At 42.3% G+C, this 24,661-nt stretch overlaps 1 protein-coding gene across 1 annotated transcript in view; it reads left to right on the top strand.

Annotated features, from left to right (window-relative positions):
* MAN2B1 (mannosidase alpha class 2B member 1) overlaps positions 1–24,661 on the top strand; it is a 1,009,708-nt gene that overhangs the window by 694,217 nt on the left and 290,830 nt on the right. The window contains exon 16 of the mRNA XM_044084731.1: positions 12,309–12,426. Within this exon, the coding sequence (XP_043940666.1) occupies positions 12,309–12,426 (118 nt within the window). The remainder of the gene's footprint in view (positions 1–12,308; positions 12,427–24,661) is intronic.

The raw sequence follows: 24,661 nt of genomic DNA on the forward strand, positions 1-24,661 counted from the left end.
TGCTGCAGTCCAATTTTCCCTCCCTCCTTCCCCTCTGTAGCTTAGCATGGTTATATGGTTTGGGTGATGGCTGTAGTTGAGCATATCTTTTGGGAAGGTACTCTGTTTTTTGGCTGTGGCCTTTCTTTTAGGGCCTTCTGACATCTGGGGCAAGAAAAGACTGAGGATATGACGTCGGTCATGCGCTTTTATACCCTGACGCTCTGATGTCAGGGCTGTGCGCCCATGACCGACGTCAGCCTAATACTTTGGTATTCGGGCCGACCGAGGACAGCGGACTACCCATAAGTAAGGACTGCAGCAATGTGGATCTTCGAACATCTACATTTATGGTAGGTACAAAACTGTACTTTTCCAAGCAGGCAATCTCCTCCTGGATCTCTAAGGCTATTTCTTTTTTTATGTGGCTCATGGAAAAATCCTTGCATCTCCAGTTAAGGCTCATTCCACTAGAGCTGTGTCTTCCTCGGCTGCTTTTTTCAATGGTCTGGATACTTCCGCTATCTTAGAAGCAGGCATGTGGTCTTTTGTCCATACCTTCACAAAACACTACAAGTTGGAAGGCATATCTACATCTAGAGCTGGTTTGTCAGGGCTATTCTTCAGGGGGTTGTAGAGTGTGCTACTGCCCCTCCTCCCACTCTTATCTTCTGCATGAGCTTTGGTATTCTCCCTGATGTTATGAATACTGCATCATATGAGTAGAAAGACACAGAATAGTTATGTAAAATCTTACCATAACCATAGCTGTCCTTCTCTTCTATATGTTGCAGTGTTCTATCCCCCCCTTCCCCTGATGCTTGCTTGTTTCCTGGATGTGTTTCTCGGTTTACCTTGGGCTGGTGTTCTTCGTAGGGCATTCAGTTCTGAGGATGGCACATGCCAAAGTTTGCTGTATATACCTGGCATCACTTTATGACTGGCATTGGATGGGATCCTATGTGCAATATCGCATGTAGCTTACAGTAGCTTTACACCTTTTTGTATACGGCCAGCTTCTGGTGGACACCCACATGTTATGCATACTGCAACATATAGACGAGAAGGACATCTGTGGTTATGATAAGATTTTACACAACTACTCTGTTTCACCTGCTCCTAAAGATCCTTAGAGTGAATGGCAAAACTTCACTCAAGGGCTGCTTAATGCCCTTATGGCTCTCAACATTCCACAGGGTGTTTTTGTTCCTGCTCCCCCTCCCACCTGGTCTTCTACTGTTAAGAGACCCAGGATTCTGACAAAGAATCCATGACTTATTCCTCTGCCAATTAACTGTGATTCTCAGGAAGAAGAGTCTGTCAGTCATGGCTCTCCTTTGAGATTTCATTTGGTGATGATGTTTCCAGAATGATGGAATATTTAAATTTGAACTGTGCTTAGGTGTCTGATGCTCAGAAGAGGTGCTAGGAGCTTCTACAAATGGAGTCTCCAAGACTCTCTGGTGTTCCTCATGTTCTTGCAGCCCTGCTGGATGCCTTTTCCACTGCTTTTCAGGCTCCTGACTCCCAACTCCATGCTTCCAAAAAAACTGATAGGTTTTTATAAAGTGACCAAGGACTGACCAAGGACTGCAAGTTTATTTATAAGTGTCCCTCTGCTGACCCCTGTGTGGTATTGGTTGCTTCAGATAAGCCATATGAATTGTTACCTTCCACTAAAGTTTTGCCATCTGATAAGGATAGCAGAATCATGGAGGGGGCTGGGTATGAAGGTGTGTACTTCTGCTACCCTGGCTTTTAGAGCTGTTAACTGTCACACGCATTACTAGGTACATCTTAGCTCCTCTCTCTCAAGCCTGTCAGGCTATTTCTGATCTCCCTGCTTCTGAGGAGAAGGCCTCTGTTCATGCTTTGCTTGGGACGTCCTCCCAAGTAGATCACCAGTACATTAAATGCAGCCATGCTTCATCTAGTGCTGCTTCTTTTGAATCTGTTTTGAGGAGGTACTCCTGGCTCAGACTTCAGGCTTTGTCTGGTGATATCAAGGCTAAACTGATGCATACTCATCTGGATGATAAGCATTTGTTTGGTGCTGTTGCAGCAGAGTTGTTTAAGTCCCTGCAAGAAAAGGGCAAGGCCTTGCAGGAGTTTAAGCATATTTTTCTTTCCCCTGTGCTGACGTTTCAGAGGAATTATCCTAATAAGCCTGTCTTTGTTCGTAGACAGTGTCGTACTCCCACCAAAGGTAAAAAGGGTGATAGAAGGGCTCCCTCTGCTAAGGCTACCCAAATTCCTACTCGGAAGCCTCCTTTTCCTGAAAAAAACAGGTGCTGTCTGACTATTTTGTTCTTCTCAGTCACATTCCTCCCTCTCTGTGTCTTTCCATGTCCCTTCCTATTTGGGTAAAGCACACACAAGACTCGTGTTCCTCCATAATTTTCCAGGATTATTACATGGCTTGGAAATCTCCCCCCATCCTTTTTGGGCATTCCTCAGCCTCCTCAGGAACAGCTGCCATTTTTTTTCCAGAGTTGATTCAGGGCATGTTGGCTCAGAGAACAATTCAAGAAGTTCCAGTTCCTCAAAGGGAGGGAGAAGGGGCTTTATTCCAGAATGTTCTTGGTCCCCAGGAAAGAAGGTACCTGGAGACCAATTCTGGATCTTTCTCAGCTACACATCTTTTTAAAGGTCCCTTGTGATTTATTTCTTAGAAAAACTGCATTGCCGCCTATTTTTCCGGCGTTTTCTTGATTGCAAAAGTTGATATCTGGGTTAGAAACAGTATTTAGAATATACCTAGAGCCTGTTTACTGCATTTTTTGTGTTGCACTTAATTTAAAATTGTTTTTCTTAAATTGCATTTTTCCTGCCTCTGACCTAGCACACACGTGTTGGGGTCATTTATTGCACTGTTCTGACTAGTTTGCTACTTGTGTGTCTCTGCTATCCTTAAACAAAAACAAAAAACTTGCTATTTTCCCACTTTCTCTAATTTAAAAGAAAGTTCAGTTACAGAGTTGCTGTTCTGAACTGTTTGCAAGTTTCTTGGAGGCCAGTGCTTGCCTGGGCTAAAGGGAAGTCTCTGTGTTCACCAGTGGCAGTGGTTAACACTGAACAGCCTGCCTGTCCCTGTAGGAGTGGTTACTGCCTAGAAACTGTAGTTTTATTGGCCATTTTGGGTCAATTCCAAACTCCTTGCTCTCTCTCTCTCTCTCAAAACCCTGCAACTCTCTTTTTGTGCGGTGTTGCACACAGAGCAGCGTCGCTTAAACAGGTTTAAACTATTCCCGGCTCCACAAAGTCTGCTCTTCACTTTTTCCCTTAGAACTGCTCTAAATCTCAAAATAAGCTCTCTATTTTCATTCTAAAGCCCTGCACTTGCTCGTATAAGTAATCTCATAGGTAAACACTGATAAACTTAAGCACTACATCCTCTTATACTCCTTTTAAGTACTTGCTCCTTATTGGTTCTTTCTGATCAGTCAATAAGTAGTTCCCTCTATTATTCAGGAATGTCCAAAGGTCAGTTTCGGGTTTACTCTCCAGTCCAGCTGGTGAATCTGGGAATCTTGAGGCAATGTTACAACTGCCTTATGTATACAGACCACCCTCTCCTCCTCCCAACAAGCTCAAATATATGTGAGAGATGCAACTATATAGCCAAACTGGAGGCTAAGCTCTCTCAAACCAGTACTGGCACAGCCTGTCAGGAGGAGAAGGTAACCACACACACCACAAATCCAGTCTCACATAGACCTATCGCATCAGCAAACCAAACACATAAACTCACAAAAACATACTCAGAGGCTCTAAATAAAAATCTGACTAAGCAGCAGAGACCTCCAAAGCAGACATCCAAGCAACACCTACCACGAAACAATATCCACGTAGCACATAGCTCACAAAGTCAGTGTGCCACACAGTTACAGCCCTTAAGGCTAAACACACCTAATACACTTGTAATAGGTGACTCTATTGTCAGACACACTGACGTCCCACTCACCAGGCTGAACAAGGAGAAGGTTACTGTAAGCTGCCTGTCGGGTGCCAGGATCCGCCACATAACACAAGCACTCAGGTAACTCCAAAGCAAGTACAAATATGACTCCGTCATTGTCCATGCTGGTGTGAATGACCTGAGACGTACCTCCCTTGACTACATGAAAAGAGACATAGAGGAGCTCTTTGATCATGTAGCCCAGGCCGTATGACCCTGACCTTGAGTAGCATCTTACTGTCACCAAGAACGATGCCATAGTATAAAGACAAAGTGATCAGTTTTAACAATTGGCTAAAGTATTGGTGTCATCTAAAGGGGATCCAGTGTCTGTCAGCCTGGGATGACATGCTCGACAAGCCACGTTGCTTCACTAGAGACGGCTTGCACCTGTCACCCCTGAGTTTTCGAATACTGGCAAAGGCTCTTGCCTCCCCCCATAGTGCCTTTTTTAGGCAAGGCTCAAAAGACAAACCCATTTCCATAGACAACACAAAGAAAAAAAAACTAAGGGTAATGCTGCTCAATGTCAGAAGTCTAAATCTCAAGATGCACGCACTCGAGACTCTCCTCAGTATGGAGAATTTCGATATCTGTGCATTAACAGAAACCTGGTTCAAGGCTCTCGAGAGCACCTCAGCACTAACAGGTTATACTTCATACCATGCTTTTCGGCCCTAAAACTCAGACCGAACCACAAAAGGAGGGGGAGTATCCATATTTGAGACCATCCATGTACAACTAACAGTGGGCAAAACTGCCTTTCAGTTTATAGTCTGCTACAGACCGCCCTCCCAAACACAGAAACCTCACTCGGCTTTCCTGAGAACACTGGAGAATATGAAGGTCTCTCCAAACACCATTATATTGGGTGACTTCAACTACCCAAACATTGATTGGGAAAACTACTCAAGCCCAAACACCCTCGCCCAACGGTTCCTGGAATTTATAAACTCAAATGCTATGGAACAACTGGTCACCACTCCCACAAGTGGGGAAAACATATTGGATCTGGTCATCACCAAGATGGGGTCTCTATGTTCCACACCAGAGGTATACCCCTCATTGGTAAGATCAGACCATAAACTAATCTCACTGGACATCCATATTCTGTCCCCACCCCCAGCCAAGGTAACCACGGTGAAGAACTTCTCAAAAGCAAACTTCACACTTCTCAAAACCAAGGTGGAATCCTTCAAATCCCCCGGGCAAGTGGAAAATATGGCCCAAAATGCAGAATCCTTTACAAAAGCATTCTATGGACACCTACAGGAATGCATGGAGCATGCTATCCCAAATAAAACCAAGACTCACTCCTCCAAAGGCAGGAGACCTGTCTGGTGGACCATGGCCATAAATAAGCTATACAACAGAAGGAGAAAGCTACTACATGATAGAGCAAAATCCCAAAAAGGGAAGGCGTCTCTGATCAGTACTAGCAAGAAACTACGATCCCTCATAAAATCATCTAAGGCCAGCTTCGAAAGAAAAATTGCACAAGACACTAAAGATAATCACAAGGCCTTATTTAGTTATGTCAGAAACCTGGGAGGCAACTCCCAGATATGCTCTGAGCTAGTGCAAAATGACAAAAAATACACTGAACCCACAGACATTGCCAACATCCTGGCAGAAAGGTTCAGTGCAAACTCCCCCCCCCCCCCCCAAAAGAGCAAATGTCTAACCCAACAGAGTGTAGCCTTCCTGAGATCACAGATGCACTGGTGAGAGCTGCCCTCTCCAAAGCAAAAAACACAGCATCAATGGGACCAGACGGTGCGTCTTACACAAGCTCCAAGAAGAAGTAAACCCTCATATAAAGTCACTGTTCAATCTCAGCCTTACTACAGGATATGTACCCAAGGAATGGCGTACAGCACCAGTGGTGTCCCACTCCACAAAGGTGGTGCCACAACAGACCCCGGAAACTATCACCCTATAAGCCTGACTAGCCTGGTCTGCAAAGCTATGGAGTGTATCATCATGGAAATCATAAAGAAAGACATTGGGAACCTCCAGACACTGGATCCTACCCAATTCGGCTTTAAGTGCAGATCTTGCCTCTTGAACCTGGTCGACTTCTTTGAAACAGTTACCAAAGCCATAGATGAAGGGAAGGTAGTCCACACAGCCTACCTGGACCTCACAAAAGCCTTCGACACAATACCCCACTCTGGCATCATAAATAAGCTCACCAGCTTAAATATCAACCCGTATGTCACAAGATGGGTTGCAAACTGGCTCAGGGATAGAACCCACATGGTCAGAATAGCAGGTGCCATGTCAGACTCTAAACCAGTTACAAGTGGTGTCCCACAAGGCTCAGTCCTGGGACCTCTCTTGTTCGGTATATATTTCACCAAGGTACAGGCTAACACGGGTGGACTATGGCTGACCAAGTTTGCAGATGACTGCAAACTGGGTGCCATAATCGACTCTCCGGCTGACACAAGCATCCTCCAAAAGGGTCTCACAGAGACGGATAACTGGTGCCAGAGCCATGGCCTAAAGCTAAATGCCAAAAAGTGCATAGTCATCCCCTTTGGGAAAAACAAAGTGCCCACAAATTACCACATAGGTGGTAATCCATTAAGTATGGAAAAAGTAATTAGGGACTTGGGGACCCAAGTAGATAGCAATCTCTCCTTTGACAATCACGTTGCCAAAGTGGTTAGAAAGACCTTCTATTATAGCCCACCTTATCACGAAAGGGTTCACATCTAGATCGAGAGGTCATTGTGCCCCTCTACTCATCACTTATCAGGCCCGTAATTGAATACAATGCCCCATTTGGGATGTACCTTACCCGGCACCTGCAGCAGCTGGAAAGACCCCAAAAGTACCTCACCAAGAGGATCAAGGGGCTCAAACAGATGCCCTATGCAGTTTGGCTAAAGAAACTCCAGCTTTACTCAGTTGCGTACCGCCTACTCAGAGGCGATCTGTGTCTGATGTATAAAGCCATGTCCAACCCAGAATTAATGCACATGCTTCACCTCAGGAAATCCAAATCCCTTAGTGCTACATGCTCCAGGGACTTGAACCTCAGCACAGAAATAAATAGTACATGCTGGAGGGACAGATTATATCCCAGAGGCTCCCCTCACTCTGGAACAAAATCCCAATCCATGTTAGGCAGAGCCCCTCACTGACCCTCTTCAAGAGAAATCTTGACGAGTGGATGGGAGATCGTAAGTTTACCCCTGGGATCTCTTCTGTGTCCCTGCTTGACAGAGGTGTACAGTAAACTAACCTTAAAAGAGTTACCTTGTGTGACCTACTATACAGAGGCACAGTCATCTAATCTAAAAGGGTGGCGAAAGCTAAAGACACTCTGGCTAGGCTTATAAATGCCCTAGGGCAGATAGCCTAATATCAACCTATGAACCTTTCTTTCAGATGTTGTCCCGTCAAACCGGGTTTCTTTTCCTTCTTTCTCAGCCTTTTCTATTTTCCCTAGATCTCAAGGATGCGTATCTTCAGATTTGTAGTTCCATTTAAGTTTTTACCTTTCTCTGTTGCTTTCTGGCATTTTTAGTTCCCTGCTTTGTCCTTTGGCCTCTCTACTGCACCAAACGTCTTCACCAAATGCCTCGCTCCTGTGTTTGCTTTCTGCAGGGTAAGGTGGATACAGGTCTTTCTCTACCTGGACGACCTTATTCAAGCCTCTTCTCAAGAGATCTTACTTGACAATCTACACTTTACCATTTCTGTGTTGCAAAGCCCGAGGTTTACTGTGAATTTCTGACTCCTTCTCAGGATCATGTTTTCCGGGGATGCAGGACCCAGACTGTTCCGATGCTGACATCACTGCCTCCTCCCGAGGCCTTGACTCTCATTGCTTTCTTCACTCCCTTCTTCCTCTGGATTCAGTCACAGCCAGAGACTTTCTGAGGGCTCTGGGTTACATGGCTTCCACCATTCCTATGCTCCCTCTAGCCAAGATCCACAGGAGGAAGCTCCAGTGGTTTCTAAAGTCACTTTGGCTTCAATATTCTCATCCTTTAGGTTTTCTAGTCCCTCATCCTCCATTCCTCAAGCTGGAACTTCAGTGGTGGATTCATCAGTTTTCGCTCAACCCAGGACTTCCTTCTCAACCTGCAATCCCCTCTCAGGAACTTTTCACAAATGCCTCATACATGGGACGGGGGCCTTCTGAAGGTGCAGGGTCTTTGGTCACTTCGACAAAAGAAAGACCACAACAGTGTCCAAGTGATGAGAGAGCTTCTGCTGGCTCTTCAGGCTTCTCATTCTGTTTTTCTTCCAGGGCCCCTCAAGGTTCTCACAGAGAATACCACAGTGATGTGGTATGTCAACAAGCAAGCGGGACGAGGTCTTATCTCGTATGCAGGTTAATCCTTCAGGTTTGGGAGCTGGCCATCTAGTATCAGGTTGACACTTCAGGAGGTTTACATTCTCTCAGACCAGAACATAGTGGCAGATCCTCTGTGCAAGTCCTTAACACAATCCCATGAGTGGATGCTTCACAGAGATATGTGTCTAGACATTGTCCACCAGTGGGGTGCTCCTCAAGTAGATCTGTTTACCTCCCCACTGAACAGACAGCTGCCTCTATTTTGTGCCAGAGTCCTTTGCCCTCTGGAATGGAAGGTGGACACCCTCACTCTTTCTTGGAAGTTGTTTCTTTATGCCTTCCTCCTCTTCCTCTCATTCCGAATGTCCTGTTCAGATTGACAGGATGCTCCCAAAGTCTTGCTGGTGACTTCATTTTGGCCCAGACAGCATTAGTTCCCTCCTCTTCTGCATCTTGCCAAGGGCACTTATCATAAGTTACCTCACAGGGTGGACCTACTCACACAAGACAAGGGATCCCTTATCTATCCTCATCTGTCTACTCTTCAATTAACATTGTGGGTGATAGGGTTTTGATCCCCCCTACAGACACCTTTTTTTTTGAGGACATGCTCCAGGTCCTGCAGGATGCCAGGGAGCACTACTAGGAAGTCTTACTTATCCAAATGGAAGAGGTTTTTTGTTTGGTGTCTTTCTCATAACCTCAATCCACTTACTGTGAATGTTCCTTTGGTTCTCACTTATTTGTGTGAATTGCTCAATGCTATGTTGGCATAGCCTTCTGTTAAGGCCCCCACCTATCAAGTATCTCTGCTTATCTGCCTATGATTCCCCCTTTAGCTTCTAGATTTGAGGCCCAACAGTTTATTAAAGGCATCCTTCACATCAGGCCTCCTAGGCAGCCTGTCCCTTCTTCTTGGGACCTTAATGTTCTTTTAGAAAAAATTGACTGAGGCTCCTTCTCAGCCTGCTGATTCATCTTCCTTACAGCATTGTTCTTGGAAGACTGTTCTTTTGGCCCTTAATTCTGCCAGACGGGTGTCTGAGCTGCAAGCTCTTCTGGCTTTTCCTCAGTTTTTGGTTTTCCATAAGGACAGGGTAGGGTGTCCCTTCTCCTTTTATGTCCAAGGTGGTTAATGAGTTCTCTTAATTAGTCTGTCCATTTGCACACTTTTTTCCCTTCTCCACAGTCTGCTAGTTGAGAAGGTTTTGCACAACTTGAATTTTAATAAACACTTTGTTACTTGGATGACTAAAGCTTTTCGTAAATTGGAACAGCTTTTTGTTTTCTTTCATCCTAGATCTTTAGAATTGGCTGTTTTCAAGCAAGCCAATTTCTTTTTGGATGTCTAAAGCCATTTGTTTATGTTCTTTTCATGGGAAGAGCCTCCTTCCTCTGTTAAGGCTCATTCCATTAGGGCTGTGGCTTCTTCTGGTGCTTTTTTCAAGGGTTTGGATACTAATTGTATTCTTGAGCAGCTGCTTGGATGTCTTTGCATACCTTTACCAAGTACTGCAAGTTGTATGTTATTTCTAGGGCCAGAACTGCTTTTGGAAGGGCCATTCTCCATGGCTTCCTAAAGGGCTCTGCTGGCCATTCCTCCTCTCAGTCTTATTGCACTTTATTGTAAAGAGTACTGCAACAGTGATATGGAAGGACATAGTACAGTTATGTAAAATCTCAGCATAACAGTAGATGTCCTTTTCTTCACTGTTGCAGTATTCCCTCTCTCCCTCCCTCTTCGGTCCTTTTTCCTTCTGGATGTGCGTTACCATCTTTTATCCATGAACTTTCATTCCTACTGGGGCTTTTCAGCTCTGAGGATGGTACATCTGGACATCACCATTAGCAGCTATGGTGTGTGTGGAGAACATGCATGTCATGTATGGTGTCCTGCACGGTTTACCCTTTACAACCAAAAGGCTTGGGTATACTAGCCAGACATCAGGCTGCCCTTGGCAGGGAATCCCTGTTGTAGACTACTGCACCAGCGAAGAGAAGGACATCTGCTGTTATGGTAAGGTTTTACACAACTGTACTGTCTTCACATTGATCACTGCTGCAGTAGCCTAAGCTATGTGGGATTATATCCTGCATAGTATGTAACAGCCGGCCAGCTTCTAAATTGGGTGCCAAGCTCCATAGACCTTTCCGGGCACCAAAGAGTATGCTCCTGTCCACATTTTGCAGGATCAGCTGTCTGTTTATGCTGTTCCTTTGCGGGGTAGATAAGTTCCCTTTGGGGAAAAACCTTCCACATATTGTTTTCATTGTTTAAACTTGCTTTCCTCTTGTGGAAAGTATATTTTAAGCTGAGAATGTGTTTTTATTGATTGTAAAGGAAAATTCATTTCATAGTCTTACAAGGCAATGTGTCATGTGTGTGTCACATTTTTTGGTGTGTCTTTTGAAAGTCTGAGAACTGTAATTGCATTCCTGAGAATAGTGGACCTGCAAGTGCTAATGTGGGGGGAGAAGTCCATGATTGTAGTACCTGAAAATATTTGCTGTACCCCAAGGTTCTCAGTCTTGGAGTTAGTATAAATATGCAGCAGCACTGTAGGGTGAGGGGCAAAGCCCCCTTGCAGAACTGATTTAATGTTCTAACATTGTGTTTCATTTTTTTTTTAAACTGAAGATGGTGCAATATTAGGTACCTTTTGATAGTACAATTAATTAATTTTTTATGAATGAATTGTTTTTATGAATGATAGCATTAATTGTTTTAGGAACTGTGCATTTTACATAATTGAAATATGAGTTTTATGTACTGATGGATTTTATTTAATTATTTTGATAACATGATTTTACTTGGGGGAAGGGCTTGTAAGGTTTTCTGCCAATTAAATTTTTTAACTAATTAAGAAAGAAAGTATTTAAGTGGAGTTCTGTTTAATGTATGCATCTCATCTGAGGAAGTCTAGTTGCAGACGAAAACGCTATACATTTGTTAAGAAAGCATTAATTTTTTACGTATCTAGTAGCCTGAAGGTGCTGTTTTTTAGTGTGTGGAGTGTTAAATAAAATTTAAACAACGTTGAGAAGTGTCGTGGACTTTTTCCATGTGCTCTTATTGTCTCTTTGAAGTTTATTTTTTCTTTTAGATGTAGAAGCTGCAGTTTCAGATCTTGCACTTTAGGGCAGCCACGATATCTGTTTTTGATATTTGGCTTCCAGATTTTTACAGCAGTAGCATAGTTCATGTGATGTTGTACACAGAACAGCATTAACCCGTCTCCTAGTTAAGTAGACATGGCTGGAATCGCTGTCGACATTGCATTGCATGAATATCACCTTGCTGAACTGCACCAATTGTGATAGGTCGATTGGGGCAGGATTTCTTGGAGCTTTCCATAAGGGCTGCATCTCCCTGTTCACAGAAGTCATTTTTCACTGCTTTGCTGGTGGTTGCTATAAAGGGTGCACATCTCTTTTCAAAGATACTATTACTTGTTGCATAGCTAGAAATGGGATTTCCTGATGTTTGCCATATGGAGTATATGTGCATAACACAAATCATTACTTGTTGCACTGTTAAGGATGAGACTTCCAGGTATTTGCCGTAATGGTACATGTGCCTGTTTACACAAGTCATTATTAGCTACATTTCTGGATGTAGCTTTGCTGGTACTTGTCATAAAGGCTTTACCTGCCTGTTCACGGACGTCATTACATGTTGCACTACTGTGGGATCAGCTGCTGACACTTTAGGTAACCAGAAGCTGAATTGCAGGAAGGTGTTTGTGAAGAAGGGCTGGAAGCTGCTGCATAGTGAAATGGCTATTTTAATCAGTTCAGGTGTTGAGGACACCAGCTGGTGCCTGAGGTGGACTGTAACCATCAGGTCTAGTTCCAGGTGACAGTTTTGATGCATCCTTAGGAGGTACGGGGTCTTCTCTCTGTATTCTTAAAAAGCTCCCACTAGCTTAATTTTGAAATTGACCCCCCTTAAGCATTTTGCCCTTGTCAACTGTGTAGATGCTTACACCACCGATTGTAATTAATATAGAATGCTTCTCAGCATTAGTGACAGACTGTTTTTCTTTTATTCTATAGGTACAATGCCAGCGTTGGTAATAGTGAGAGCAGTCAGGTTTCAGGGGCGTACATATTTCGACCTGACAGCAACAAACCATTTCCTGTCTCCAGCTCATTAGAGACCTACACAGTACAGGTGAATATATTTTGAGTGCTGTGTTATACTGTGCTGCTGCAGAAGTAGAATTACTGTGAGGAATCAGTATCGTGAGTGCTGTGTTATACTGTGCTGCTGCAGAAGTAGAATTACTGTGAGGAATCAGTATCGTTTGAGTGCTGTTATACTGTGCTGCTGCAGAAGTAGAATTACTGTGAGGAATCAGTATCGTGAGTGCTGTGTTATACTGTGCTGATGCAGAAGTAGAATTACTGTGAGGAATCTGTATCGTTCGAGTGCTGTTATACTGTGCTGCTGCAGAAGTAGAATTACTGTGAGGAATCAGTATCGTTTGAGTGCTGTTATACCGTGCTGCTGCAGAAGTAGAATTACTGTGAGGAATCAGTATCGTTTGAGTGCTGTTATACCGTGCTGCTGCAGAAGTAGAATTACTGTGAGGAATCTGTATCGTTTGAGTGCTGTGTTATACTGTGCTGCTGCAGAAGTAGGATTACTGTGAGGAATCAGTATCGTTCGAGTGCTGTTATACTGTGCTGCTGCAGAAGTAGAATTACTGTGAGGAATCAGTATCGTTTGAGTGCTGTGTTATACTGTGCTGCTGCAGAAGTAGAATTACTGTGAGGAATCAGTATCGTGAGTGCTGTGTTATACTGTGCTGCTGCAGAAGTAGAATTACTGTGAGGAATCAGTATCGTTTGAGTGCTGTTATACTGTGCTGCTGCAGAAGTAGAATTACTGTGAGGAATCAGTATCGTTCGAGTGCTGTTATACTGTGCTGCTGCAGAAGTAGAATTACTGTGAGGAATCAGTATCGTTTGAGTGCTGTGTTATACTGTGCTGCTGCAGAAGTAGAATTACTGTGAGGAATCAGTATCGTGAGTGCTGTGTTATACTGTGCTGCTGCAGAAGTAGAATTACTGTGAGGAATCAGTATCGTTTGAGTGCTGTTATACTGTGCTGCTGCAGAAGTAGAATTACTGTGAGGAATCAGTATCGTTTGTGTGCTGTGTTATACTGTGCTGCTGCAGAAGTAGAATTACTGTGAGGAATCAGTATCGTTTGAGTGCTGTTATACTGTGCTGCTGCAGAAGTAGAATTACTGTGAGGAATCAGTATCGTGAGTGCTGTGTTATACTGTGCTGATGCAGAAGTAGAATTACTGTGAGGAATCTGTATCGTTCGAGTGCTGTGTTATACTGTGCTGCTGCAGAAGTAGAATTACTGTGAGGAATCAGTATCGTTTGAGTGCTGTGTTATACTGTGCTGCTGCAGAAGTAGAATTACTGTGAGGAATCAGTATCGTTTGAGTGCTGTTATACTGTGCTGCTGCAGAAGTAGAATTACTGTGAGGAATCAGTATCGTTTGAGTGCTGTTATACTGTGCTGCTGCAGAAGTAGAATTACTGTGAGGAATCAGTATCGTTTGAGTGCTGTTATACTGTGCTGCTGCAGAAGTAGAATTACTGTGAGGAATCAGTATCGTTTGTGTGCTGTGTTATACTGTGCTGCTGCAGAAGTAGAATTACTGTGAGGAATCAGTATCGTTTGAGTGCTGTTATACTGTGCTGCTGCAGAAGTAGAATTACTGTGAGGAATCAGTATCGTGAGTGCTGTGTTATACTGTGCTGATGCAGAAGTAGAATTACTGTGAGGAATCTGTATCGTTCGAGTGCTGTGTTATACTGTGCTGCTGCAGAAGTAGAATTACTGTGAGGAATCAGTATCGTTTGAGTGCTGTTATACTGTGCTGCTGCAGAAGTAGAATTACTGTGAGGAATCAGTATCGTTTGAGTGCTGTTATACTGTGCTGCTGCAGAAGTAGAATTACTGTGAGGAATCAGTATCGTTTGAGTGCTGTGTTATACTGTGCTGCTGCAGAAGTAGAATTACTGTGAGGAATCAGTATCGTTCGAGTGCTGTTATACTGTGCTGCTGCAGAAGTAGAATTACTGTGAGGAATCAGTCTGCCAAATGAATATTAATGAGATGCTAGTGCCATTGTTTGTTCTGTGCTAATGCAGTTGAGTAGTAAACTTTCCCTTACAATGGTATTAGGAAGGGAGAAGGGTGGTGGCATTTTTTTGTTTTTCCTAGTTTAACTCCAAACATTTTTCCCTTATTGCACTTGATGCCACTAATATACCTTGTATTAAGTTGCCCACATGCCTCCACCATATTGTTGCTTGAGGGTGAATTGAGAGCGAGCTTTCATGCCAGTGCCTGCCACTCTAGTGTTGCTGTTGCATTCTTGTTCAGAGACTTACGCTCACCCATTATTTTCTGCATATACTGCAGGATAGTGACGGGGTGGGACATGCCGTCCCCAAAGAGACAGATCCAGTTTAAGTTTGTGAGCTCTGGGCTTCAGGATGCCCTTTCCATCATGTGCCTGTCTCCCAGACTGCACTGAGGCCTCTGTGAAGGTGCTGGCTGTGGTCTCTTAACAGTTTTTCTCAGGCATGCATTTTTTGCTAAACTTGCCCTATTGGCAGTTAAGGAAACTGATTTATAATTGTTAAGACTCCTTTCTTGAGGAGAAGATATTTTAATGGTGGTTTTATTTTTTTTTTCTGACTGCTTGCATGCTTGGAGTCTTATCATTTGAGTATCCATATATTCTCCTTCAGGAATGTACTGTATGTTTTAATTACTTGTATAAAATTGTTATGATATTTCTCTTATATGTTAAAACAATAAACCCGTTTTGAAAAAAAAGGAATGTACTGTATGGGCCCCTTCTTTCTATAGGAATTCTTCTCTGCAGTGTTTATGCCTTCATGAGTAGTCCCTTAATTAGAGTAGGTGGTGTACAGTGACTCACCCTTATTAGTTCATGCATGTAATGATGAGTATTACTACGTTTTATTAATTTTAATGTTACTGACTAGCAGAGTTGTTACAGTTGCTGCCTTACTATTTTTTGTGGAGATTCATTTTCCATGTGTCCACGCGCCTCTGTACATGTTAATTTTCTCCCAACGATCTGGGTAAATTGTGGGTTGTTATAAAAAATGGTGCAACAGGAACAGTTCCCTTACCTCGTTAACACATGACTAAACAAATTAGTATTTGCACTAATAAACAGAACCCTTTTCACATTTGTAGTCTTTTTTTGATTTTTTTAAACATGACATTAAAATATGATTGTACATCTGTACAGTAATAAAAAAAAAAAAAAAAAAACATATTCACATTTCTTTTACCTCCAGCAGTATACATTAATATTTTTCTTTCACTCCAGCATTACATAAATTGCTCAGTTCTTACCTTTCCTTAAACATTACTTCTCCTTTCCTAAACCAGCGGTACACAATGTCCGGCCCTGGGACCAAATCTGGCCTTCAACGCAACACCATCCGTCCCGCAGAGAGTAACCAAAAATGTTTAAAAAAAGTGAAAAGAATGCTCTGCCTTACTCCAGTCACGCAAACTTTCCAGCACGTGCTTACGTACCTAATTGACTGCAGTTGTGCACACCTCTAATTTTAGCTGGTGAAGTAATTATTCTTTGTTGTTTATAACTTGTCGTCTGTAAACAGTAGTAACTTTCTGCAAGAGTTTGTAATAAGTCATGGCTGCAAGCCAGAATAAAGTTAAATGCACAGTTGATGTAGAAAAACGGCAATTTCATGACTGCTGTCTTAAGTAAAAATGCCGGTCACTTGTACCTAATTTTAACTTGTAACGACTTACTATGTTTTGAGGTGGCCTGCAGATACATTAAGAATTAATGCAGTGACTCTCCCCACAAAAAGGTTGTGCACCACTGTCCTAAATGCTGTTTTGCATGTATTGTTCCCACAAATTCCTTTTATTTCTACATAACTTACTCTTTATCTTTTCTAAAGTTTCTACCTTAATTATATCATCTATATACTATTCTGTATTTAGGTTGCAGTTGTTTTAGGTTTTGGTTTCAGCTTTCTAGTAATGGATTTTTTTCAGCCAGTTGCTTTGAATTTAATAAGGCCTTACTATGTCTGCTCAAGTCAGATCTTATATCCCAGATCAGAAGACTCATTTTCCTAGATGTTTTGAGTGCAAAAAGTGTTTAACATCAGGATCTAGGCATACAACACCAGGGGGATATATTTCTGTAAGAACAAGATATCTGATTAAGGTTAGAGACAAAAAAATAGTAAATGGAAGAGAGGTTGTACTACAACTTTGAAAACTGAAATAAACAAGCTGGACAAACAGATTAAGCTTAGTATGAAACCAGATCAAGAAAAAATTGAAGAAAGTTTATATAAAGATGTTGAGCATAATAGGAAACCTTGTTATAGATACATAAGATGTGGAAGGAGTAAAGACACAAATTGATAAACTGTGTGCAGATTCTAAAATTTATTCTCAGACACGACAGATTATAGATTTATTTACAAAATCTTATGCAAAGCAGTTTGGCTCCACGGAAAGGGTGATAAGTTGTCATAGTGAAATCCAGGTAACTCCAGATACTGGAATTAGTAAAAATGACCTCTAAGAACACTTCAGCGAGAACTTACATTATCATTATATCTATTATTCAGTAGGCCATATAAATATGGGGACATTCCTCAATATTGGAGACGTGCTTATTAAACCTGTCTTTAAGGGAAAGGGGGAGTAGGACAAACCCAAAATCATATAGACCCTCAAATTTGCTTTCATGTTGTGGAAAAATAATGGAGAAGGTAATACTGGATAAGTTATTGTCAGAACTGGATAGGTTGGGACTTGAAACCATACATCAGCATGCATATGTTGAAAATAGATCTATTACCACCTGTAACATGATGTTCTATAACAATATAATAACAGCTATGAATGAAAGATTGTGCTGTGATGTAATTTATATAGACTTAACTTCAACATTTGATAGGGTCCTACACAAAACACTGATCAATAAATTAGTACAGCTAGGTATACATGTACTGTTGATAGGATAGATAGCTGCATGGCTTGCAAATAGGACATGGCAAGTATCGTACAGCAACTGGACAGGTGAAATCCTTGGTCAGGGTTTCCCCACAAGGCTCTGTCATAGGCCCTTATTTGTTTAGATTGCATCTTTCAGACCTAATGTTTTCACCTGAGGTGTTCTACAGGCTATATGCAGACGACCTGAAACTGGGTAAACTGATTACATGCGTTACAGATAAGGCAGGTCTGTAAAATAACTTGACCATTTGGGCACAGGAGAATAATATGCTGAAAAACTAAGCATATGAGATTTGGGAGACATACATTGAAAGGTGAATATTTAATACAGCACACAGTGATTGAAACTAGACTCATTTAAGGACCTGGGTATATAGGTAGATTCAGCTATGAGTTTTTCTAATCATATCATCCAATCGGTTAATGATAGTTATAGAATTATAGGTTGTGTAAAACAATTTATAAAGTCTAGGAAATTAAAAATAATGAAGTCATTGTTTGTCAGTTACATTAGGCCCAAACTTGAATATGGAATAACAATATGGAAACCCTATAAGAAGATGAGCATGAGTAAACTGGAAAGAGTACAGCGGAAGTATAGCAAGGGCATCCATGGATGTGAAAATCTTAAGTTATTATGAAAGGCTAAAACTTGTACAGTGTCTGCTTACAGATATCTGATCTTATTCAGGTATAAGGGCATTTAGGGACAACTACCTCCGGGAATGTTTGGGGTTATCACAAAGTACTAGAGAATCATCAGATAACCTATGTAGAAGGTTCTATAGGAATGAGAAGGGTACTAATTGGTTCTCTGACAGAATAGCTGATGCATGGAACAGACTACCAAATTACGTTAAAGCAAGCACTAGTTTAGATATTTTTAACAGCAGCTTGGACACTTATGGGAACAAGTGTTTTGGTATATTGGCAGAATCGAAGGGCATTTATGCCCATGCTTGAAATATTTATATGCATGTATGTATATCCCAGATCAGAAGAATCATTTCCCTAGGTACAACCAGTTGCTCCGCCAACATTTCCAACAAAGTATTCTGTAGGGAATTTTTAAAATCTGCCAATTCACTGCATTCCCAAAAAACATTTAGCCAGATACCTCTGTCTTCCCCATTACACCTCCTGCATTTGCTGTCTGCCTGAGGAAAAATTCTCTGAAGTCTGCTTGGGTTATGAAAATACCTATGCAGACACTTCCAAGCAAAAATGCTAAACTTTCTGGACTTTGTTGCACACTTGGGAACCATTCGTATGTCCTTCCATTGTTCCTTTGTATAGTATTTTCTAATTGGCTTTGATTGATTCATATAGTTATGCAATATTTTTATATGTCCCACTAAGTATCCCTTTTTTAGTATCAGGTTCTGTTCTAGATTCAATTAAAAATGCTGCCAGAGCAGCTCTTTCCTTTAACAGTCCCCAGTCCTTTTCTCTTTGCCGTACTCTGTCAATCCCGGGTAGGAAAGATGGTCTCTAATCTGCAATCCAAGGTACTGCTTAGTGTTGTTCTACTCCTGTACCTTTACCTTTCTAGTTGTTTGCCTCCCAAACCTCTTGCTTACTTTCTATACCCCTGCTTGCTGTCATCCCTATTAGTAAAATCTCACTTTTTCCATTCCCGTGCTGCTGTTAAAATACTTTCTGCTACTTCATGAATATAATATTCTGTATGATGGTGGTTCTCCTTAGCCTGCTTCCAAAATCATACTCTGTCCTTTTCAACCCCTCCCTTCTTTTCATCTTCATCCCTTTCCACTTTAATTTATGACTTTCTGCTTGTGGTATGTATATCAGCCTTAATTGCTTAGCTATGAAGCATCCCTTCAAATCAAGTAATCTATCAATATATCCCACATAACTCTCGGTTTACTAAACTAGTAAACCAAAGCTGGTACTGCTCAGTGGTACGTCTCAGCAAGAAGCTCCACGCCCTGGAAGAGCTGCTTACGCTGGAGAGGGGTGACATCCATGCAGTTATTGAGACATGGTTTAAAACTGTGGAGGGCACCCCCCCAGTACAAGGCTGTAATGCCTTTCACACATTTATTGCAGCCCCCACACAAGAAGGGACAAGAGGTGTATCAGCTCTACATAACAAGTCAGCACATCAAGATTGGTCAGACAGTATGACGTGCTTGAGCTACTACATGTCCAGACAACCAGATAACAGCTGTGATGGCTTAGTGGTAACTTTGAGTAAAGTCTGTTACCATATCCTTGTTAGCTATAGATCCCTGTCTGACCCAGAATAACCATACCACTTACATGAATGTACTGGAGTCACTCTCAGTTCATCTCAACACCATGTTCTTTGGTGATTTCATCTATCCCACCATAAACTGGGATGCGTACAACCACTAACATGCAGGCTCAAATGGATTTTGTCAGTTTGAGAGAACATTGCACCCTCCTACCTTGTGTAATGTCCTCACTGGTCAGATCACAAAGTGGATACCGCTGAAGTAAATGTGAAGAACTTTTCCATGGCTAAGTACCTCCTATTAACCGACGGCACAGCTAAATTCCAAGCCCCGCCAAACTCAGAAAAAGTAGTAGCCCATGCAGATGTGTTTACAGAAACCCTGTATAAGCATATATATAGCTGTATAGAAACAGTAATACCAAACCGAAATAAACTTAGGAAGAACTCCAAAAACAGACCCATTGGTGGACTTCCAGTACAAATAGGTTGTCCAACTAAAGAAAGGAAATCCTCTCCAAAAATAGGAAGGGCTATCCCTCATCAGTCTCAGCAAACAACTCAGGGGACTAATCAACTCCACCAAAGCCAACTTTGAGGCAAAAATAGCCTCCCAGGCTAAGAATACCCGTAAGGCATTTTTCAGTAATGTATGTATCCTTAAAGGGAGTGCCCAACAGTGTGCTGAACTAATAGTAAATGGAGCTGCCTGTATCAAACTGGTAGATTTAGCAAATTTGCTACCCGATTAAATTTAACTCCAGTTTTACCCCCAGGAATTATCATCTACCATTTCTCCCCCAGCTGTCACTAAAGAATAGGTCCTCACTACACTCTCCAGAGCTAAAAACACTGCATCAATGGGTCCTGATGATATCCCCTGATACCTCCTAAATAACTTGAAACATGATGTGTCAGGCCGACTAGAATCTCTCTTCAACCACAGCCTCCAAACAGGCTTCATCCCTTGGGAATGGAGGACTGCAGTGGTCATCCCTCTTCAAAAAGGCAGTCCTTCAACAGACCCAGGGAACTACAGACCCATAACTTGGACTAGTTTTATATGCAAGGCCATGGAAAAAATGATTGTGGATTTGATAAAGACTTAAAAAATCATCAAATACTGGACCATACTGGACCCATCCCAGTTCTGTTTTGTCAAGTGGAGGTCATACCTACTAAATTTGGTGGACTTCTTCGAGAAGGTCACTAGAGCTATGGATGAGGGCAAAATGGTACATGCTGCCTACCTTGACCTGGCAAAGGCATTTGACACACTGCATCACTCTAGTATTATAGAAAACTCACAAATTTAGGCAGAAATCCCTATGTCACCTGATGGATAGCCAAATGGCTCAAAAATAGAATACATGAACTTAGGGTGGGGAAAGCCACCTCCACCAAGAGGTCTGCCCACTAGTTGTGTCCCCCACTGTTTGGTACTAGGACTACTGCTGTTTGGAATATACTTTGAAATCAAAGCAAATGTAAAGGTCCTTTGGCTGACCAAATCTGCTGACTGCAAGCTGTTTGCAATCACTGAAGCCCTAAAGATGAAGATATCCTCCAGAAAGGTTTGAAACAGCAAATAACTGGTGCCAAAACCATAGCCTAAAACTTAATGCAAAAAATGTGTAATTATACCCTTTGGGAAGATGACCACCCCTGCAAATTACAAGATTGATAACACTCCCCTAAGAGTAGAACCAGTAGTAAGGGACTTGGGAATTCAGGTTGACAGTAACCTTAGCTTTGATCACCATGTATCCATGGTAATGAGAAAATCTTTTTGTGTTGCACAATTTATAAGTAAGGACATGGCATCCAGATCTAAGGAGATCATAGTTCCACTATACTCGGCCCTCATTTGACGAATAATTGAGTAAAGTGCACCCTTCTTGCATGTACTTGACCAGGCATTTGCAACAGCTGGAGTGGCCACAGAGAATACAGGGTGTAAATATATCCTATGCTGACTGCCTCAAAGCCCTGTGCCTGGCTTTGTCTCTTACAGACTACTGAAGGTAAGCTATGCTTAACCTACAAGGCATTCCCTGATGCAGTCGTGATGGGTCTGCTGCAGATTCGCAAAACAAACAGCACTGGATTTCCCTGATCTCAAGGTCTAAACCTCATCTGTGACATAAAACATATGTCTGAGATGACCCCATCTCTGGAACAGATTCCCATTCATGTGAGACCCCATTTCTGGAACAGATTCCCATTCATGTGAAACCGAGCTCTTTCCTAAGCTTATTCAAATGCAGTTTGGACCTATGGATGGGAAATCGTAAATTCATCCCTGGCTTGTAGCCTGTGCTCCTTATGGACAGGGGAAGTTTCTAAATGCCCTAAGGTACCGGCATATACCAAAGCCATTCTAGCCTGTGGGCACTGATAATTTGTAAAATTGGGGCATGAATGGCTGTTGTTTAAAAGGCTTCTGGGTCATTAGCCTAGTTACCTCCTATGATCCTTGCTCTCTTCCCCTCCCAAATAAATTTCTTCAAATGTTTATTAAGTGAAGTCTATAACTTCTCCTCTAGTTGATAAAAAAAACACCTGACCTGTATATAAAACTAAAGGGACTAGAATAATTTTCACTGCATGTATTTTACTATTTATATTCATAATCTTAACTACTCCTCAGCCATTTAGTTCTATAGCTCTCACTCTCACTAACCCCTCCTAAATCAAAGGTAACATAAAAAGGGGCGAAACAAAATGCCTTCCCCGCACCAAAAGGTAGCATTCTACACATTAACTGTTTTGTTCTTCTCCTGTTTTCCATGCTCACATCCTATCACACACAACTTCATCTCCCCAATCCAACCCAAGGGCAAACTGACACCATAACCAATACACTAAAACTAAAACAGTTCCCTATATATCCAGGCGACCTTGCCCCAACCCATCAAGATTCCTGTATAAATAATAAACCAACAAACTTAACCCTCTACTCATCCCAGAAACAAAATAAGATACTAAAAAAACTACTTAAACTCTACCTACATCTAACTCAAAAGCTCACTTGCTGTGGAGGCATACACCCTAACCCAGGACCCACTTTTCACCCCATCCAAACCTAATCCAAAAACCTTCTTTATAGCAGGATAAACCTCATCTCGTCTTCTCTTAAACATCAACGTAAGAAGCATAATTAACAAAGTTCAAGACCTCCATGCCTAATTAGCATTATATAAACCAGATTTAGCCATACTAACTGAAACTTGTCTCAGACCAGAACATCCTGATAATGCGATTACACCCCCTGGCTATAATATTATACGGAAGGATAGAACAGGGAAAAAAAGGAGAGGTGTAGCCACAATGTATCATAATCTTCTCATATTGGAACAAGTTAGCTACAACCCCCAAGATGTCAATGATATTGAACTCGATGTTCATCGTGTTACACTGCTGCAGTCATTACACTTGGGTTATCCTGCCGTCAGGCGGTCCCGCAGTCGGCCAAAGTTCCAAAGTCTTGGTCCGGCGTCAGTTGCTTTTGCTTCTTACCTGACGTCAGTGCGCCAGGGGTATATAAGATGCATCCAATGCCATTTTCTTCAGTCTTTCTTGCCGTGCGGTGCCCGAAGCAGAAGCAGTTCGCAAGTGACGGTCGACCCACTCCTGAGATTTTCGAAGTCGAATTTCAGATCCGAAGTCTTCAATAAAGCTAAGTACCCCATTGGGGAAACATTTTTCTTGCCTCAGACCGATGTCAGAAAAAGTTAATAATTGCTTCCCACAAGAAATACAAATACCTCATAAGGACTTCCACTCTTACTGTATTCCATGCCTAGGCCCTGATCACGACATCACTAGTTGTCAGTTTTGTGCTAGATTTAACAAACGCACTATAAAAAGATGTTTTGATTTTGCTTTGCACTACTTTGGCCGAAGGTTCAATTATACTATGCCGTTGGATGAACAGACGACTGCAATACCGAAAAAACACAAGGACAAGGATAAAGACAGGCATCCGAGGTCCAAAACCAACGACGGAACCTCTTCTAGGCCAGTCACCGGTTTGCCGGTTCTCAGTGAGGCACTTTTGCAGCCCCTGACACCCGCTACCTCAGAGCCACAGGCCGCCTCCGACTCCCACGTGGAGACAACTAGGCCTCTGGAAACTCAAGGTATTGGGCCTTCGGTATTGGGCCTTCGGAAACTAATCCCTCAGATGGGTCCGGAGCCACTGAGCAGGCATCGGCTTCTGAGGGTGTTTTCAGACCTTCATAACTTACCATTAAAACAACAGCCAAGACAAAAGTACCATTAAAGACAAAGAAACAAGTACAGCATTCTCCTGGACAGTCCTCCATGCCTAAGAAACAGATGCTTAAAATGGCCGAAGACCTCATTACTCTAATCAGGGGTTCCCATCCCCCTCCTGAGAAAATGCCTAGGCAGGATACTGACTGATTCCTCTGACCAGGTTTCCATTTCCTCTGATTCCTCTTCAGACCAGGGATACTCTCTACCCCCCTATGAGGACTCTGATGCTGAAGAGTCTTTTCCTTCAGCCTTTCCTCCTGAGGATTATTCTTTATGGGGAAACTTTACATACCATGAGGGAGCATTTTCATTGGGAAAGTCAGGATTACTCAGAATCCAAGAAAAGGCTCAGGGATTTCCTTTTATTGCCTCAGCACAAGCCCCTGGCTATTCTACCTGTGCTAGATATTGTGGATGATGTGTTCTCTGAATCCAGCTTATCTCCTGATTCTTTGCCCCCTGCACCAGCTAAGCCAGATAGGTATTATAGAGTCCCTGACTCTCTCAAGTTTCTTTATAAAAACCCTTCTGCTGATCCAGAAACTATTTCCCAGGGTCCAAAAGGGGTTAAGGTTTTCATTGCAAAAAATCCAGTACCCTCTGACAGAGATTCCAGAGCTTTGGATAGATGGGGGAAGAAAGTATACACTTCTGCAACTTTAGCAATAAGAGCTTTAAATTGCCAGTTTCACATGCTTAAGTACCAACAATATTTAATGGCTCAGTTAAAACAGAAAATGCTTGCAAGCTCAGAAGCTCCTGATTGTAAAGAAATGCAGGATTTATTGCATGCAGTTGAACAGGTGGGAAAACGTACTCTGCAATGTGGTT

The sequence above is a fragment of the Protopterus annectens genome, chromosome 9.part0 (assembly GCF_019279795.1).
Source record: "Protopterus annectens isolate FY-2018-M chromosome 9.part0, PAN1.0, whole genome shotgun sequence".
In the NCBI taxonomy this organism is placed as follows: domain Eukaryota; kingdom Metazoa; phylum Chordata; order Ceratodontiformes; family Protopteridae; genus Protopterus; species Protopterus annectens.